This window comes from Diadema setosum, chromosome 11 (genome assembly GCF_964275005.1).
Source record: "Diadema setosum chromosome 11, eeDiaSeto1, whole genome shotgun sequence".
Taxonomy (NCBI): domain Eukaryota; kingdom Metazoa; phylum Echinodermata; class Echinoidea; order Diadematoida; family Diadematidae; genus Diadema; species Diadema setosum.
The window spans coordinates 39716878-39735307 of NC_092695.1; the positions used below are offsets into that span (position 1 = coordinate 39716878).

The 18430-nt window shown below is 38.6% G+C and overlaps 1 protein-coding gene across 1 annotated transcript in view; it reads left to right on the forward strand.

The window, feature by feature from the left end:
• The window catches only part of LOC140235523 (WD repeat-containing protein 17-like), a 50947-nt gene extending 32952 nt beyond the window's left edge, over positions 1-17995 (forward strand). Inside the window, exons 14-24 of the mRNA XM_072315546.1 lie at positions 732-881; positions 1420-1484; positions 3459-3713; positions 4807-4906; positions 5271-5413; positions 7073-7184; positions 7757-7898; positions 10253-10355; positions 11326-11535; positions 12306-12483; positions 16885-17995. Of these exons, the coding sequence (XP_072171647.1) occupies positions 732-881; positions 1420-1484; positions 3459-3713; positions 4807-4906; positions 5271-5413; positions 7073-7184; positions 7757-7898; positions 10253-10355; positions 11326-11535; positions 12306-12483; positions 16885-17004 (1578 nt within the window). The 3' untranslated portion in view covers positions 17005-17995. The remainder of the gene's footprint in view (positions 1-731; positions 882-1419; positions 1485-3458; positions 3714-4806; positions 4907-5270; positions 5414-7072; positions 7185-7756; positions 7899-10252; positions 10356-11325; positions 11536-12305; positions 12484-16884) is intronic.
• Positions 17996-18430: the final 435 nt, after the last annotated feature.

Sequence of the window (18430 nt, forward strand, 5' to 3'; positions counted from 1 at the left end):
CTTTGACCTTTGACCTTGATTTTTGACCGTTGTTGTACATTTTGCTACAAAATGCTACTTCCAGCGGGGACATATATTACGCACCGCGTAATTTCTACTTTTCCTTGTTTTTGATCTTAAAATACTGTAAAAGTGGAAATTTTCGCCCATTTCGCGCAACCAGAAACTAGCGCAAAAATAAAAGCACACGAATATTTTTGCTGCCCGTATGTTCCAGTAGTTGATGTCTTGATTCCGCGGAATTAAAAACACGCGAAACTCTTCTTGCCTAGCCGAGCGCGAAAAATTAGTTGCGCGAAAATATCCACTTTTACAGTACTCCAAAACAACTCACCATCCCGGCAGATCGAGTTAGCCAGGTAAAGTTCTTGGTAGACTCTTTCGATATTTTTCAGGCAAACATGAAATGGTGCAAGACAGGTATTCAAACCCTTACCAGAACTATGTTTTTACTTTAAATAATTCTTCTTTCCAAATAGAACTTGTCAAACATTACCCGCAAAGAAATCAAGCATTCAGTGGGTGCATTTAAGGTTTTCACTAAATCGATCATGTTGAAAATGTATTTATCATGTGTAGACATATAATGGATGTAAACATATTAGTAGGAAGCTTTGCAGTACCATCTAAAGGGCAAGTGTTCCTTTTTGAATGTTCACCTTCATCATTTGAATCTTCAAGTCTTGCATGAAGGCGTACTTTAAGGTATGTTAATGTGTGTTGTTTACCAGTCTGAGGCCAAGGAGCTCGAGATGGCCAAGGTTCGGGGGCAAGGCTCTTCCTACCGTGCTAGGGAGGAGAAGGTGAGAGAGGCAGCTATGCTACACATGAAGCTGGGAGAGGTACAGAGGTACTCTGAACTGATGGTGGAACTTGGAGAGGTCAGTTATTTCTCCAGCTCTAGTTGATTAGAGAATGTAGAATGAATACAAGATGACAGTCTTAAATTTTCATAGTGATGAGACACCAAAATGCAGAGGAAACTAAGATGTTCAGTGTAACCTACTTGGTACATTGAGATGAGTTGATGGAGACTCTGAAAGGTTCTTTCCATCATGCTGTGAGGTGTTAAGGTATACCCTGAAATATGAAGTAGATATGAATGTATAATGTAGACATAGCATGGTGTATCATGTGAAAGGGAAGTTCCCTCAGACAGTGGAGAATAGGTGATGACAGTGACAATGAAAAAAAAGAAGAAAATACTGCTCTGCATTGTATGTGAATTTTAAAGTGTAAAACAAGCATTTATCAGAATTTCAAAATCGTAACACTGAATCACATAGAAAGAGAATAGATTGAAAATGACCTACCAGATTTTCTGCTGAGAAAATGTGTCAAATGAGAATGTGAATTACCAAAAGCAAGAGTTGTGTTAGATTTCATTCATGCCATGGCATTGTTATGTCTACATTGTAGTGGGAGAAAGCTTTGTCGGTAGCCCCAGCTGTATCTCTGGACTACTGGAAGGAACTGGCTGAGAGGTGAGACTGGTCGTAGAGTCAGTCTGATTCAAAGCTTGACCAACTGATCTCATATATATTTTTTTTTCCTAAATGCAATCATTGTATTACATATTGTAACATTGTATTGTAGAGTGCAGGCAAGGGCTGCTTCCTTTAAACTGTCATTTATATTCTAGATGTGTATGGCCACTTAAACTGTTTGTGACTGTAGACAGTATATCTTGGCAATGAGGCATACAACATTTGAGAGGTCTGTGCCACTAAAATCTTTGAATTTGAAATTTTGTTGGCCTGAAAAAGAAATGAAGTGACCTGAAATAGAAGGATATATTACATTTCATTTTTTATTTTAGTTGCCTGATTAGGCGACCAAAAGATAGCCTTTTTGAAAATTTGGTGGCCTGACATCAATTTTTAGTGGCCCCGAGCCACTGTGCTATTGCTAATGTCAAGCCCTGTATAAAGTATAGTGAATGATTGTAAGAGTTGAAGAAATCAAGACAGTGGTAATTTCTTTGTACCAATTATTGAACAAAATTTATGTTGGATTTGCCCATTCTTGGCCAAGATCTATATGCCATATTTTTGCACATAAAAGGGGACCAACAAATGTAATGTCATATAAGACATAGACCAAGGAGACATATTATTCATAGTAAGGTAATGATTGCCCTGCTGGTTCATACTGCAGTAATCTTTTTGAACAATAAATTCTTGTTTGCATAATACATAATTTAGTGTAAGAGAAGCTTTATCCCTAACTGGGCTATTTGAGACCAAGTTTTTACTGGGGGGGTCAATTTGACCCCCCCCTTCAGATCTCGGCCGCCGATCGCGCGATCACCGCAAAATTTTGCCTGAACATAGAGCTGGATGTATTTTCGCCTATAACTCCATCAAAAAGACTGAAGGATTATTAAATTTTTGTGTCAGAGTTCCTCAAGACACATCAAACAATTTTCTTGTAAAAAAATAGCGCAATCAAAATCATTTTCTTTTGTTTTTTATTGTTTTGTTAATTTCTTATGTATCTTGTTGTTTTTTCGATCTTTTGTTTTCTTTTGTTTTTTTTTTGCCAAAATTTGTTGGAGGCACTTTTTCAAGCTTATCTACATTAGAATTGATTTATTTCAGTGGTTAAAAGTTGAAATAATCTAATTTATATCAATTAAACAAAAAAACACAGTTTGCATTGGATTTGCACACGAAATCATGAATTCGAGCGGTTTTCGGTTGACATGCATATGCAAAACATTGCATAACTTCAGAACGGTGTACCCGGACGTTGCAAATTTGGTCTCAAAATATGTGGGAGACTTCAATGAAAAAAGTCATGAAACGACGTGGCAACATCTTTGTGCGTTGCGGATGGCTAATTATTTATTTTGAAGGCAATTATTGTGAAATGCTGTGAGAGTGATAACTTTTATGTCATTAGTGATTTTTATTTCTCATTGCATCCATTTGTAGGAATTTTCTTCATGATAAATTTGTGGCGTAAAAGTATTTATTCACATATTTCAATCTTTTCCTAAAATATTTGCACTTTCACATCTATGCCACTTCCGCAAAAGACAAATGTGCAAAAATTTCCAACATGCTAAATATTCCTCATATACAATGCGGCGCATTATAGAGCCAGTAACATTTAATGTAGGAACTGCATATATTCATCCCTATTAATTATTTGTCATAGAAGATGACATTTCTGGTGTCAGATTCATGGTTGAAGTACACAACTGTCCAATATGACAGTGAATGCATTTTGATAAGACTTTCTGGGTACTAGCAGGATATGTAAATGTGTCTTTGCTGTAGAACAATTGATATTGTTTTGTCCCAGCAGATATTGTATGCGGGAAGCTTGAATCTATTTCTCAGATATATTCCTCCAGCTGTACCTACAGTAATATGTGATCTTTCTACATTACAGCATATAATCTAAGTTAGCAACATACTCCTAGTTTCTTTCCTTTTTCTTTCTTTTAACAGGTATGCTGCGAGTTTGGCAGCCGGTGAAAACCTGGAGTGTGTTCCGTACTACATCGTCACTGGCAATGTCCAGAAGCTAGTGAACTTTTACTGTGACAGAGGCCAGCTTCAGGATGCCTTATTAGTAGCCCAGGTGGCCAGTGAGGGAGCCCTTGAGGAGAGATTAAAATCAGGAATTGCTAATGGAAGAATGATTGCATCTGATGGACAAGGAAGAATAAATGGCTACGAGCAAAATGGCATGGAAACAAGGAAGTGAGTATTTCAGCTGCAGTGTGTGATTTGGAAAGAAAGCAGCAAGTAACACTAAGCAGCATGACTAAGTTTAATAGGATGAACTGTTATTATCAAATTAGGATAAAATTTAGATTAAATAGGATAAATTTGAGATAGTAATGAGATATTTTGTTCATCTTTTTGCCCATATTTATTTTATGGTTATATGTTTTCTGTTTTAATTATAATAAAGAATGTTAGAAACCAGATTAATTTTCCACTATTGTAAATTATATCTCTTTTTTTTTAATATTTATATAATTCTAGCTGTAACACATAGCAATGTTTACATTGATCAAGATTTTTTCAATAGATGTGTGTCTCAGTTTTCATTGTTATTTCAATTAATTGTGAACTAAACAGCCATTGCACAGCCTGTTGCCTTCTATGTGTAACTGTATATTTTTAATCAATAAACCCCTTCAATCAATCAATCTATCAATCAATCAATCAATCAATCAATCAATCAGTCAGTCAGTCAGTCGATCGATCGATCGATCGATCGATCGATCGATCGATCGATCGATCAATCAATCAATCAATCAATCAATCAATCAATCAATCAATCAATCAATCAATCAATCAATCAATCAATCAATCAATCAATCAATCAATCAATCTCTTATCACAAAGTGATTTTGAGTTACTCCTTTGAACCAACAGTCTTAGTTACATGACACTGTAAAGTGCTTGTGTACATTAACACCACACTTGCAAAACTTGTCACTTAATGACTGTTGCTGTGTGAGTATACTGTAGATCTACTAGAGATATGATGACCGTCTATATCATCCTGTACAGAACATGTTATTTAATATGTTTGGAAGCACATAAGTTATGACAAGCTATCTTGACTTTTGGTGGCTACTCTCATATGTCTGTAGGGCATTATGTCAAATGATTTACTGACTTTCAAGGGGTTGAATGTTTTAGAAAATTTGGCCAACTTTCAAATTATATTCAGTGTGCTGCTTTAACACTACAGGTTTCATTCAAAGCATTATTTCTATATGACATGAATTCCAACTGAACATTTCTAGGAATCATCATGACAAAATTGTTCACCCTGCAGACTCCAGATATCTGTTACAGAGCAGATGGCTGCCAAATTCTTTCAGAATGGGTCTCCAATTCTTGCTGCTTGCTGTCACTTGGCATCTGGTCAGATCAAGGTAGACTGCCATCTATTGTTGAGTCAAGGAACAGGAATGCTAGGAATATGTGTCATGTGCTTGTTGAGGCACCATATATCGAGCAGTATGAAATACTACCTACACTGTTTAAAGGCCATTATAGGATGTAGAAAATCATTTGAGACCTACAAACTTTCATTTTATTTCGTAATCAAGGAGAAAGAGTTAACCATGATGTTACGTTGATGTTTTTTATATTAAAGTTCCTTCGTTGTATATGTATAAAGACAGAAAAACAAAAATAAATGATAATCAGTGTTTTGATCAACACATATTTTTGTTTAGAAGGAAATAGTGTTACATACCCTTAAACTAGACTTTTTATTCACTTTGTGTGTAACAGCTTGCCCTCTCCAAGTTGATTCGTGGCCATGAACTGGAGTTAGCCGTTTCTATCGGGAAAGCTTTGAAAGGAGAAGCACACGTGTCACTTGTAGCCATGGCGCTGGAACTACTGTCTCACAGATGTGAAAGTCAAGGACATTGGTACAATGTTTCCATTTTCTCAGTTTCTAAATTTATTGCACTGTGAATATGCCATGTGAAAGTGATTTATGAAGACCTAGCCATTTATGAATATTTGACTATCGTAGGCGTTTATGACTCTGAACCATTGCTAGAGACGGATTTTGAATTTCACAATGCATTACTTTTGACTGATGAGTGTGAATTATTTTTGTATTGGTATGAATGATTTATTCACCTCTAAACCCCAGCACTAGCAAGGAAAAGTATGCAAATGATATAAAGGCCAACTAATGCTTGATGTGATACAACTATGCTATGTAGAAGGGACAAATTTTCTTCTCATGACTCAAGGGCTTGTATCCTACTGTAGACCAAGGTTTAAACATATTTTAGACTCACTCATGGTTTAGCTAAACTTGAAGTTTAATTTTGTATCCTGCTAGTGAAGTTTTGTAAAACCAAAGTCTGTTCTGGGTTTGAATTAAACCTGAAATAGACTGCAGTCTAAATTGATTTTAACTGCTCATGAATAATTCATGAATGAGTTTCTTCCCCTCCGAGTATTTTTGATTAATTATTAGCAATGTGTAAGCAGCCCCATAAGTATCACTAATTGTACATAGATCTAGATATGCGTGCTGTAATTCTAGCCTTGAACGTTCAGTATACGGTAGTAGTGTTTGCTTGTACCAAAGAGGGTACTGGCCTACCTATCTATGCATACTACAGCTGTAGTACTGTACATGCACGGTGCATGATACGTGTTCCTAGCCACCGCAGCACTGTCCTGGTGACACGGTTGTTGGCTGTATAGGATGTTGTAGCTATATCCAGTGTGTGCTGCATACTGGCTGGTGATCGAATCATAGATTTGGAATGGATCGACCAATCCAGGACCTCAAGGTAGGAAAGTAAGCTCTTTTCGCTGTAAAGGAGGTGTATGAATGGTCATTCTGCATGTACAGGTAGGACACAAGAGTTTGTGGTGATGGTGCCATCAGTGCCCTGATTTGGATGCTGTGTCATATTTCTTGTGTGTGCTTTATCAGTCACATTTCTTGTTGGATTTTATTCAAACTTGCTATGGAGGTTTATGGGGAGTTATTCTAGGTAACAAAAGTTTTCATTGACAGCACCCTCATTGTTCAGACTTTTATAGGATGACGTCATATTCCTTGTATGTGCTATACAGGTCTCATTTCTCATCGTATTTCATTGTATCCTGCAACATATTATATAAGATATTGGCCTAAAAAGTCATGCAGATGGGGTATGGGAGACGGGTTCGGGGGTTACATGTGCTCTTAACAGGTCCACTGTGTTAGTGCTTAGTTATGTAAGTACTGTAAACACTTTCCTCCAATAGTGTGAGAAGTGATCCTCATCCGATGCAATCACAATACAAATGTCTGTGGCAGTGACTGATGTGTGAACTGGCTAGCCTGATTGCAACTGATTGACCAAATAAAATCTGATTAAAGTTTGTAAGGTGTACAGAACAGATGTGGACTGTTTCTGTTTAGTACATTGTTGTCCCTTGGGATCGCAGTGTTATGTTGTGACCCTTGGAACAAGCTCTTTGTTTGATTACATTGAGTTGAGATCCCAGTGCTCCCAAAAGCAGTCCATATCTGTATACTAGTGCTGAATCTCTTCTCTTGTCGATCTCTATGCTAGGGAGCTGGCAATTCACTTGTTGGAAGACATCCCTGACGACCATGACTTGAAAGTGAAGCTTTGTGCTCGGTGTGTAGGGAGTGCAGCAGAGATTAACCACATGCATGAAAAGGTGAAGCTGAAGACTGATTGTTGAACAAGTTCATAGTGGTCCTGGAGATCACCCACTGCGCTATTGAGACTGATAGACCAACATATGGAGCATGTAACAGTAACACTCTAGTAGTAGAAAAAAGAGGACTTGTTTGTGAAATTTTACAAATCATAGTCTGTGACTTTATGCATATGCAAAAGTTTGGGTTAATGTCTCAAATTTCTAGCTTTCTGTGTAGGCATTGAATACACTTGTTATCTTCAGTTGTTAAATGTTTGTCAATCTATATTTACTTTGTTCACTCAACTCACATATTGATGACTGGAGGAAAGCAAGGCACCTGTGAATTTTGCTGTCATTATTCTGCATGACATATCACATGTTCAGAAGAAAACAACTGTCTTCTGCGTGAGAGAGTGTCTAGTGCATACTGTAATGATTGTTTAGTTGTCAGTAGCATTATCTTCACACTTGCTGCACTTTTTTGCTGTCATAACTCTGCCATGTACACCAATATATCAGAGTAATTGATTGATAGGGCATAAAAGAACAGTGATTTAACCAAACCAATTGTCTTACTGATATGACAGGCTGGGTTACCCCCTCTGGAAGAGTGTTCTCAGAAGGCCAAACACATGCTTGACATTGGCAACCTGAGGGAGTGTGTATGCTACTATCTACTGTCACCAACACCAGAAGAAGCTCTCTCGATAGCACTGCCTAAGATTAGAAGTGAGTTTATCTCCCAGACTTCTCTAATTTTTATGTCTCCGCCACGAAGTGGTGCTGGAGGCATTATTTTTCGGGTTGTCTGTCTGTAATGAATTTTGTGGACAGCGTAACTAAAAAACCTTTTGAGGTATCCTAATGGAACTTTGTATGTCTGTGCATTAGGGGGTGAAGTTGTGCCTATCAACTTTTGGTGCACATACTCAAGGTCAAAGGTCAAAAGGTCAAGGTCAAATGCTCAAAATTTCACTATTTCCCCCATATGTATGCAATGCCTGAAGATATTTTCTTGAAACTTAGTGTATACATGTATTACCCAATTAAGATTCTCTGGTGAAAGTTTGGGGTCATGAGGTCAAAGGTCAAAAGGTCAAGTTATATGTTAAAATTTCACTTTTTTCTCCATATCTTGGAAATGGTTCAAGGTATCTTCATGGAACACGGTATATATATGCATGTACTGACTGGCAGTGATTTTCTAGGGAATATTGGGTTCATGGGGTCAAAGGTCAGGGTCAAAGGTCAAGGGCAATGCTATCAAATTTTACTATTTCCCTCATATTTATGCACTGCCTGCAGGATTATTATTTCGTTAACTTGGTGTATGCATGCATAACCCAACAGAGATTCTCTGGGAAGTTTTTTTTTATGCCTCCGCCCGATGGGGGCTGGAGGCATTATGTTTTCAGGTTGTCTGTCCGTCCGTACGTCCGTACGTCCATCCACATTCGTTTACGCGATAACTTGAGTAATACTGAGTGGAATTTTACCAAACTTGGTCCAAGGATGACGTATGATGGGGCAATTCTCGCTATCGCCAATGATGTAAAAAGTACCCGGATGTGGCTTTTTTGCCAAGCTTTAGTGCACTTGGTAGCAAGGGCACTTCCGGCGCGGAGCATAATTTGCACAACGCTAGTGTGCGTGTACGTGTACCTTACCTATAGCGCCGTGCCGACCACGGATACTAGTACAGTAGGTGGCTGTACCGCCGAGCCAGCGAGTTGCCAGGCCTGTCATACTCGTACTCTGTAGTCGAGTCCCCGCCGGCGGCCGGCCTTGCATTTTGATAGCATGCACCACTGCACGCAGCGCATAAGCTAACACATACCGGTACAGCGTACTGCTTGATCATGCGATCGATGTGCACATCACAGATCAGTCATCTCTGCATATGCTGGAAAATTTTCACCCACCTGGATATCGTCATAGAATGCCCATCTTTTTTTTTATTTGTTCTCTGTTGAAATGTCGTGAACACAATCGGGAACGAACAGTGATCTCGAACTTATCCTGTCTCCGAAGCAACTTCTTCCAAGTAAGTACAGTACGTACAATGTACGTAGGCACTAGGCCTACTACCTAGTGCTACTACCACTACTAGTAAGTCGCGCGTGCATGTACTGCGCTGTGGAGTCACCCGCAAACTTCACCCACGCGGCCACGTCACGTCTCGCATGCCAGTAAGGGTCCTATTTCTGCAGATTTTTTTCATTTATTGTCGTGCGAACAACACATGGCAGCTTCGCAGCAACAACCAATAGTCGTATTAACAGCAATTTCTTAAGAATGGAGAAATTTCAAATCATATTAAAGCCGTTGTGTGTGTAAATAGCATTAGTCACGTATCACGCGCGCATGAACGGAAGTGACTTTGCTACCGGACTATCCCATAATGCACCGTAAATGACGCTTAAATCAACATCCGGGTACTTTTTACGTCATTGGCGATAGCGAGAATTACTTGATTAGTTTTTGAGTGAAAATTGCCCAGAGGTCAAAGTTCAAGGTCAAATCCCAAAATTTATCTGTGTACGCAAAATTGTCTATTTTATACTGAAATTACACTTTTTTCCATACCTTGAAAATTATTCAATGCATAAACTTATAAAAGGGTCAAAAGTCTAGTAAAAACCCTGAAATCCCCAAATACATGTACCTTCACTCTTATACAATATAGCAAATCTAGTTCAAGGAAAGGGAACATTCAACACATTTGTGACAAACCTGTCATTTCATTATTTTGCCAGTTATGTGAAACTGTCATCACACATTGTGAAGACATTGTACTATACACCTATTAGGAGAACCATGCATTATGGCAGAGGCATACCAGTCGCCATAGCGACACCGTACTTGAGGAAGTGATCCATAGATGCCCCCCCCCCCCCCCCCCCCATGAAAGACAGAAAATTGTTTGCACAGTATGACATCTGTGGAATTATCACTGCTTTGCTAGTAGCTAATGGGTATGAGAAGTCATGTTACCAAAATGAAACAGTCTTTGCTGTAGGAGCTGCTACAGGCAATGACAGCTAATATGACTCATGAGAATGTTGATAACCTTTGACCTACAGGTTGCTTTTGTCAGCCAGACTGGGTGGTGGAAGACGTCTTTCCTCTCCTTCAGCTTCTTGGCTGCATCAGATCAGATCGCCTCATGATGCAGAGCGTAGCCCAGTGAGTTGCTTTCTTTTATTTTTCAACCATGTGTCACCTTTTCGTACAAGAGCAAGATAGCTCTTGTACTTAGGAATAATGTATTTTGTTGATATGTTGTTTGATTGACTGATTTTGCTATGACTAATGCTGGTCATACATTGTTATATGGGTACTGTAATCTATACTTCATTGTGTATGCCTGAGTGCATCCTCACTAGCACATGCATGCACTAGCACTGCATGCGCTTCATTACAATTTAGAACCTCAATCAGCACATTTTATGAATCATACAGCCCTCTTGTATGTCTTTGTATATCAAATAAGGCTGGCCATACCTTCAAGCTATGCTCAATGTGGCGGTCATCTACACTTTGTGTAGCAGCTGTAACCAGTTGTTATTCCCGATGTCTGTGTTCCCTTATCATGCGGTATCAAGTCAAGTCTATTTAGATAGGGTTTTTTTTTTTTTGAGGTATTGTTTGTCATTTCTGTACTTCATTACATTTGTCTGCTCCTGTAGTTAATAAAAAATTATGTTGTAAATTGTTGTAAGATATCAATCATTATTTATTGAAGGTGGAGAAATAAAGTCCTTCCTGATATAAGGAAGGAGACCACAAAACAAGAAAAAGAAAAGAAAAAAAAAGAAGCTCATAAGAGTAATTTCCTATGAGTGCAAGCCACAGAACATTTCATTCTGTAAAGAACTTCTTAGAATTAACAGCCCAGAAGCTGGTTTCATTGACAGTCAATGTACAACCCTATGGCGTATGGTTGTTTTGGAATGTTTATTTACGTCTTTTTTTCTTTATTTTTGATTACATATGTGGATTTGAAATTATACTTGAGTTGGAGTCCCACATTGGTGTTAGGTGTTTGAATCTTTTTCTTGTTACATGGTTTACTTCCTCAAAGTTATACCCATAGGACGCTGAATGTCCATTGTTGAATAATGTATTATTCATCTTTTTGTTTCTTTCTCATTAGGCTGAAGGAAGAACTGCTGATTCTTTCTTTCTATGTAGGAGCAATGGTGGCCATCAGAAGAGGGTATACCAGTGTTGTCATACCCCTCTTGAGTTTAACTCAGACTCTCTTGAGACAAAGTAAAGGAGGCCCTGACATACCCCTCTCTGATGCTACACTACAGACAGAGATAGAAGCTTGGAAGGCTGTCAGGGCAGGTCATGACATGAGGTAGGTTCTTCACTTCATGTCAACTATAGAGGGCATAGTTATCTTCTGATATCATGACCTGAGGAATAGTCTCCTTTTGACAGTCTCTTTATTCAATTGGACAGAAACTTCTGTTTATTAGAAAGAAGTTTCCTGACAAATGTTCTTCAGTTGATCATTCCCTGTAATTTTCTTTTGTCTTTTGTGAAATAATTTTCATTATACTTGTTGCTAGATAAGCATTGTAGATTTTAAACACTTCAAGACCCAATAACATTGGAATGCCATGGAGTATAAAGGCGGGCCTGGCTTGGATATTTTTTAAGAATCTCTATAATGAATTGTGTACATCTTTATCACTAATCTCTACGTAAGTACGCAAGCAGCGAAGAATCTCAACAAGAGGTGACCGTTACTGATGAGCATACGCATACATATTTGCTGACAGGCATTTTTTGCAGTTTTTTAATGTACCCTGGTGGGTAGATGAGAATGAAAATTGATTTAATCTGACCTGCCATGTTTCCCCATGCTTCTAGGTCTGTAAGTTGACCAAAGTTTACAAGAGAGAAAGTATCCTGTTCCTCTTATATAGAGTTGTAAGACTTCAGTAAGCAATTGCTATCATTGCTGTTGTCTGTTTTCTTTTTTTTTTGTCAGTTTTTCCTTTGCAAACATTATTTTCATTGTATTCAGTACTGGATTAAGTACATGCATTAGTTCGTTCACAGTGGTTATGATAAATGCTAAACACTAAACTGATAAATGATAAATCTCTTCCCTGCCAATAGTTGCCAGACCCCAGTTCCACCCCCGACCTCACTCCAAGAAGGTATTTATCAGACTATGGTTCATCGTGGCCAGTCCATGACCCTTGACCTTGAGATGGGTGAAGACTTTGTGACAGGATCTCATCTGCCTAGCCACTCAGATGTCCACCGTTCACTTTTTTCTGCCAGTAGAATACAGGTCAGTTACGTCAACCTCAATCGATATATTCTATGTGTTTGAAGCATACTCTAAGTCTGTATGTGCTGCTCAATCTTTTATGTATTGCCCCTTGTCATGAACTACAGTACATGTCCGCATGCTGTACATATTGGTTATATTCTTACAGGAATATTGTAAGAGCTCCATGAGTACAAATGTTTGAACAAGTTCACATCCTGTGGATATCTATGTGATCATTCAGAAAGAGGAGCAATGCTGATTAGTTTTATAATGAATGACATTAGCACCAGGTTGCTGGGACCTAGAACTAGTATCCCCTTCAAAATTGACAAACAAACAAACAAACACCCAAAACAAAACAAAGCAATAACAACAAAGAGGTATGAAAGCAAACAAGCAAACGAACACAAAGTGACTCAAAGTGTTATGTCAAGCAAAGTAAATTTTTGCAACCTTTGCATACAATATACATTATTGATGATTTGGCTTTGTGTAATAGGAATGATAGTCCTACTCTCATCATATAAAATGACATTATAGTCGCGGTCAGACTGTCAAAAAATCGAGAAGTTTAAGATCGCGAAGTTTGGGCCATTGGTACGCGCGCAAGCAAGAGAGCACCGTCCGATGGCTAGTGATTGTGACATAACAATGCACATCTGTACATGACAATGGCCTCGCGCTTCTGAGGCACCACTCGCAAATAGATCGAGAAGTTTCGTGGGAAGTTTGCGGTCACACTGGCAAAACTTCGAGATCTTAAAGATCGCGATCTTAAACTTCTTGATCTTTTGCCAGTCTGACCGCGCCTATTGTGTATTTCTTTGTTTTGGATCTGTAGGTCTGTTTTTTTTTATGGTACTTTATGTTTTGTTGTTAATTACTTTCTGCCATCTGCAGTTCTGTCTTTATACAGCCACAGATTTCTCTGGTCATTCCCTAATCAAAAAAAGGCATGAGGGAGAATTAGCACAGTGCATAACCCTCAAACTATTTGCTGAACCCATTTTTGCATGAATTGATGAATATAATGGCTTAAATATCACAGTCTATTTTCATTAAGATTTTTAAGACTGCAGAAATCAAAAGACCATAAGTACATTATCAGCTTGATATAAACTGAACAGCCTTGAAGTGTTATACAGTACTCTCTGCATAGTCGGGTAGGCTCGAGCAGAGCGTTTCTTGCCCGAAAAGCGGAGTACCCGATTAACAGAAGAACACGTGTCATTCACAATTGACACACACAATGTGTATGTACATGCATTGTTCACTGCACCAAACACCTACACTGTAATTTGCTTGCACAGCACATTATACATACCTCACATTTGCTCAGTCACAAGCAATAATTTACACTCTTTGTATGGACAAATATGTCTTCAGAAAACTTTGTTGTTTGACTATAGAATCCTCGCTAACACGCAGGCGTTTTCCGAAATGAACACGTCTCTTTGCGTGCACTATAGTCATATAAACGTCGGGTTACTTTTCGAGAAGTGACTGGGGAAAATCAAAATTATGGAGCTGGTGCATGGCCTGATTTTTGTTGCAAACTTCTTGTATTGTGAATGTTGTTGTGGAGCAAGGGAGGAGCGCAAGTGTGTTCAACTCCTGTCTGTCTGCAAATGTGATTGCCAGCTACATGTGTGATGTTCGTTTACGTGTGGCAAGTCGGTACTGGTACATGTGTTTTCGTGTTTAATCACTCCCCAAATGGTTGGGTCTTATTTGCAAATTAAGCAGAGAATGCGATTAGCGGTGGAAAATTTGACATTCATGATTTCTTAAAGTGTTATATCTGCGATAAAATGTGGGTAGAAATTAGATTTAGAAGAAAATTATTTACCCATTTATGTGGAGAGGCAACCCGATTGTCAGGTAATTTTAATGTGCATTGGAACTGATTTTGACATTACTACCTTATTGAACGGAGTACCAGTTTAAGCGATACCTGATTATGCGGAGAGTACTGTATGCGTGTATCACTGATTGAATATGGACCATGTGTGATCAAGGATAGGGCCAACCATCACACAACATTAAAAAAAACCTGCAGTACACAACAGATTAGGACTCAGAGTCATCCAAACCATGTTTTCACCAAATATTAGTTTCACACAAGGGAATATACTGAGTTCAAGGATACTGGTTGAAATCAATAAGAGTCCTGGCTAGATGTTTCAGAAGAAGACAGTTTCATGTGATTGGACAAAGTCACTGTAACGATTGGGGAACCCAATTGAGTGGCTTCCTTCACTCAAGTGAAGGGTCCGCATGAACGCAGCAAACAGCGGACACAGGATGGCGCACTGCCCGACCCGGCCCCAGTAACGGCGTGCCCAGTAACACGTCCGCATACACGCTATAACCTGTGTGCACGCACCACCGTGCACGCACCACCCTGCGGGCACGCACCACCTAGCTGTCTGTTTTCTCTGTTCTGTCCTCACCCTTTCCGCTATTCTACTATCATCCCTCCTCTTCCATGATGTCCCTGCCTACTAAGCTAATAATAATATAACACCTAGGCCGATAAGACAACTAGAGGCGCCTGCCCCCGGGAAAGGCCGAGACTTCACCGGCATCGGCGGGCGGGTTCTCTACCTGCTTGCCGACGGGAATGGCGTATACCTTCATTTCGGTGCAGGAGTAGGCAGGCGATATCTTTTCCTAAAACCTGTCCCCTTTTTTCTTCTATAAATATCTCATTTGTAAATATTAAGAATAAAATATAATTAGATTTTTGTAAATAACTAGAAGTAGTGTAGGTTTTTATAATTGAATTTAAGGAATTATTTGAATGAATATATTTTTAAGAGCAAATTGCCCACCTGGCAGAGAGCTCCACAAATCTAAAAGAACAACAACAACCGTGTCTCATTGTACCTGACGAAGCTCAGCAGTGGTGAGCGAAACGTCGTACACCTACGATTTTCTTTGCAAGACAAATGATTAATTTGTTCCCCAATCGCTATAGTATTCACCGCGATGGTCAACATCTTCACAAGAAAGTCACTGTAGTTTGAGTATGTTACTATGAAAGCATGTATAGAGGCTCAGTCTGTATTTGATATGAGGCATTGTGTGTGTGTGTGTGTGTGTGTGTGTGTGTGTGTGTGTGTCTAAATAAGTGTACTTGTAATAGTTATATCATCTTCCTATGATTTTACAAAAATTTGTCCACAAAAATCCTATGTTGCGTAGTATGATGTAAGCACACATCTGAATGCTGCTTAGGTGGAGATAAGATTCTGGGTGAAAATGATGAAATATAAAGCATCAATGCTTGTGAATTAAAGTTAACTTTAAGTTTCCATGAAAATGCCAGTCAAAGGTCAAGCATGTTGATCAATGTTAATCATAATTCGCTGGGACGATAGAACATATTTTTGTACAGAATTGAAGATGGACAGACGATAGATGAATAAATGATGTATAGGCCTACATGGACCTGCAAACTCAATGAGCGTTAACCCTAATCCCACCGGGTTTTTTGAGGGACTTGAAACCACCGGTGGGGGCCTTTTTGGCCCCCCCTTCAGATCTTGTTCATGGATTGCGCGATCCTCGCGAAAATTTGCACTGAGGTAGAGGCCAATGTAATCTACAAGACTGTATAGTTCGATTTTTCAAATTTTAATTTATGTATTTTATATTAATTTATGCTAATTTATGCAAAATAATTTTTTTGCCTATAAATCAAAAAATAAAGCTCCAAGACTTCTAATTTTTGGTGAACATATTCTTTTTAATATCGTCAACAATAATATTGAAGCAAAAATTCGGCTTCATAATTATTTCTTATGTATTTTATTGTTTATTGAATTTCTTATGTATTTCTTTTCGGCTTCATTCAAAAATTCGGCTTCATAATTATTTCTTATGTATTTTATTGTTTATTGAATTTCTTATGTATTTCTTTTCTTACTTTTTGTTTTTGTTGGTTTTTTCGTCAATGTTTGTCGCAGAACTTTTTTAAAGCATAATCAGGCTAAAATAAATCATTGTCAGCCATTGAAAGTAAAAATATTTGTTTTTATATGAATTAACACAATTTACATTGGATTTGTACACAAAATCACGTTTTTGAGCAATTTTTGGGTCGACAAATTTTTTTCAAAGGGGCGTGGCTTCCAAACGGTATGCCCGGAAGCAACAAATTTGGTCTCAAAAGTTGCGCGATATTTGAAAGAAAAAAGTCATGAAATGTCGCGGGGAGAGCATCACGCGTTGCGGAATAATCACATGAAACGTCGAGGGGGGGGGGGGGGCAAAATGCCCCCCCCCCCCCCCCCCCCCCCCCCCCCCCCCCCCCCCCGGTGGGAATAGGGTTAAGTTGGGACTCTGATACTGATGCTTTCTTACAGTGAGTAATAAATACATTGAATGTTGTGTGTTCTTTTTTCACTTCCACAGGGTCCTGCTTTTTTCTTAGAGGACAGTCGGTCAGTGATTTCTCTCAATGATGCCCTCATGTGGTCAAAGGTCACACCGTTTTCTCCTCTTGGGACAGGAGCACTTATCAATCCTTTTTAAGAAAGGACAAAGGTGAATGCCAGCAGGGCAAATTGGCATTGAGTTTCTTTGTCTTGTGGTAGATCATCAAGTGTATCAGTGGAGCTCCTTTATACAGGCTGATAATCCTTTCATGTAGATTTCATCCTGTGAGGTTGGCTCATTTGATTTACAGTCAACCATGTTTCAGCTGTAGCTGTATGGACAATTTAATTCAGCAGCATAGCATGACATTCAGTGATAAAATGCAATAAGTAATGTGACATTAGTGTCTGGGGCTGTATTCTGAGGGCTTAATTAATGCTAAATTAGTTCTTAATCAGTGAACTGCTATTCTGAGAGCTAAATAGTTCAGTAGGAGGTTCACTAGAAACCATGACAATGAGTATTTTGGCAGGAAGACTTGTGCGTGTCAATGCGCAAGTACCTGTGAGAGGACTTTACTGCAGAGTTAATGACAAATCACTACTGTATAAGCTGTAATGTTTCGCGAGGGTTTATTTTTCGCAAATTGTGCGAATCACTCTTGGACCACGAATTTAACAACACGCAAAAATGTTGCTATATGTGCTAGGTTAATACACGTGTAGTACATTTATGATAGCCATGGTTTCCATGCGCGAAAACAACATCTCGCGAAAATCTCTGAGACCTCCACATTTGCGAAAATATCTGTATGCAAAAATAACAGCTTATACAGTAATCTAAACTTGTAATTAATGGGTTAAGATAATATCAAGGGACTTAATGATATGCTAATTAAGTCCTCAGAGTATCAATTTTGCACATCATTAAGGTGCAATTAACTTCCTGATTTGATTACAAAGTTAAATACGCACTTAGTTAAGACCTCAGAATACCACCCCTGATCATGGTTTAGTGATATCAACAGAAACATGATAATGCTGGAAATCATTTTGTCCTGTGAGATGGTTGACTGAAATTTGCTCTCCAATAGCGATAAGATCAGTGTGTGATTGCCTGTGAGCAAAACAGTATAGCATGAATGAGGTACGATATGGGGGGCATTTCATGAAGGAACTTGTCGGATAAAATATCTGACAAGTCAGTTATATCCGACAAGTTTTGAGAAATTCTTTAGTCTGATTGGCTGATTTCTCTGAACTTGTCGGATATAACTGACTTGTCAGATATTTTATCCGACAAGTTCTTTCATGAAATGCCCCTCTGTAAGCCAATCAAGGGGCTAAAGTTAGTAGCACTTGCCCTGTATGAAGAGAACTGCTGAATTTATTTTTTGTCATATTTATCGGTTTGAAGATGTTTAGTATGGCCTTGATTGTAAGAATTCTGTGAAGAAGCACCTTGAGATTTGTAGATAGCAGTCTTATGTAGCTGTGTTGTATAAATAAAATATTATATTTTCCAACCAAAAAGTGTTCAAATACACAATTTCAGGCAAATACGTGTAAGTACTCTGTAAGTG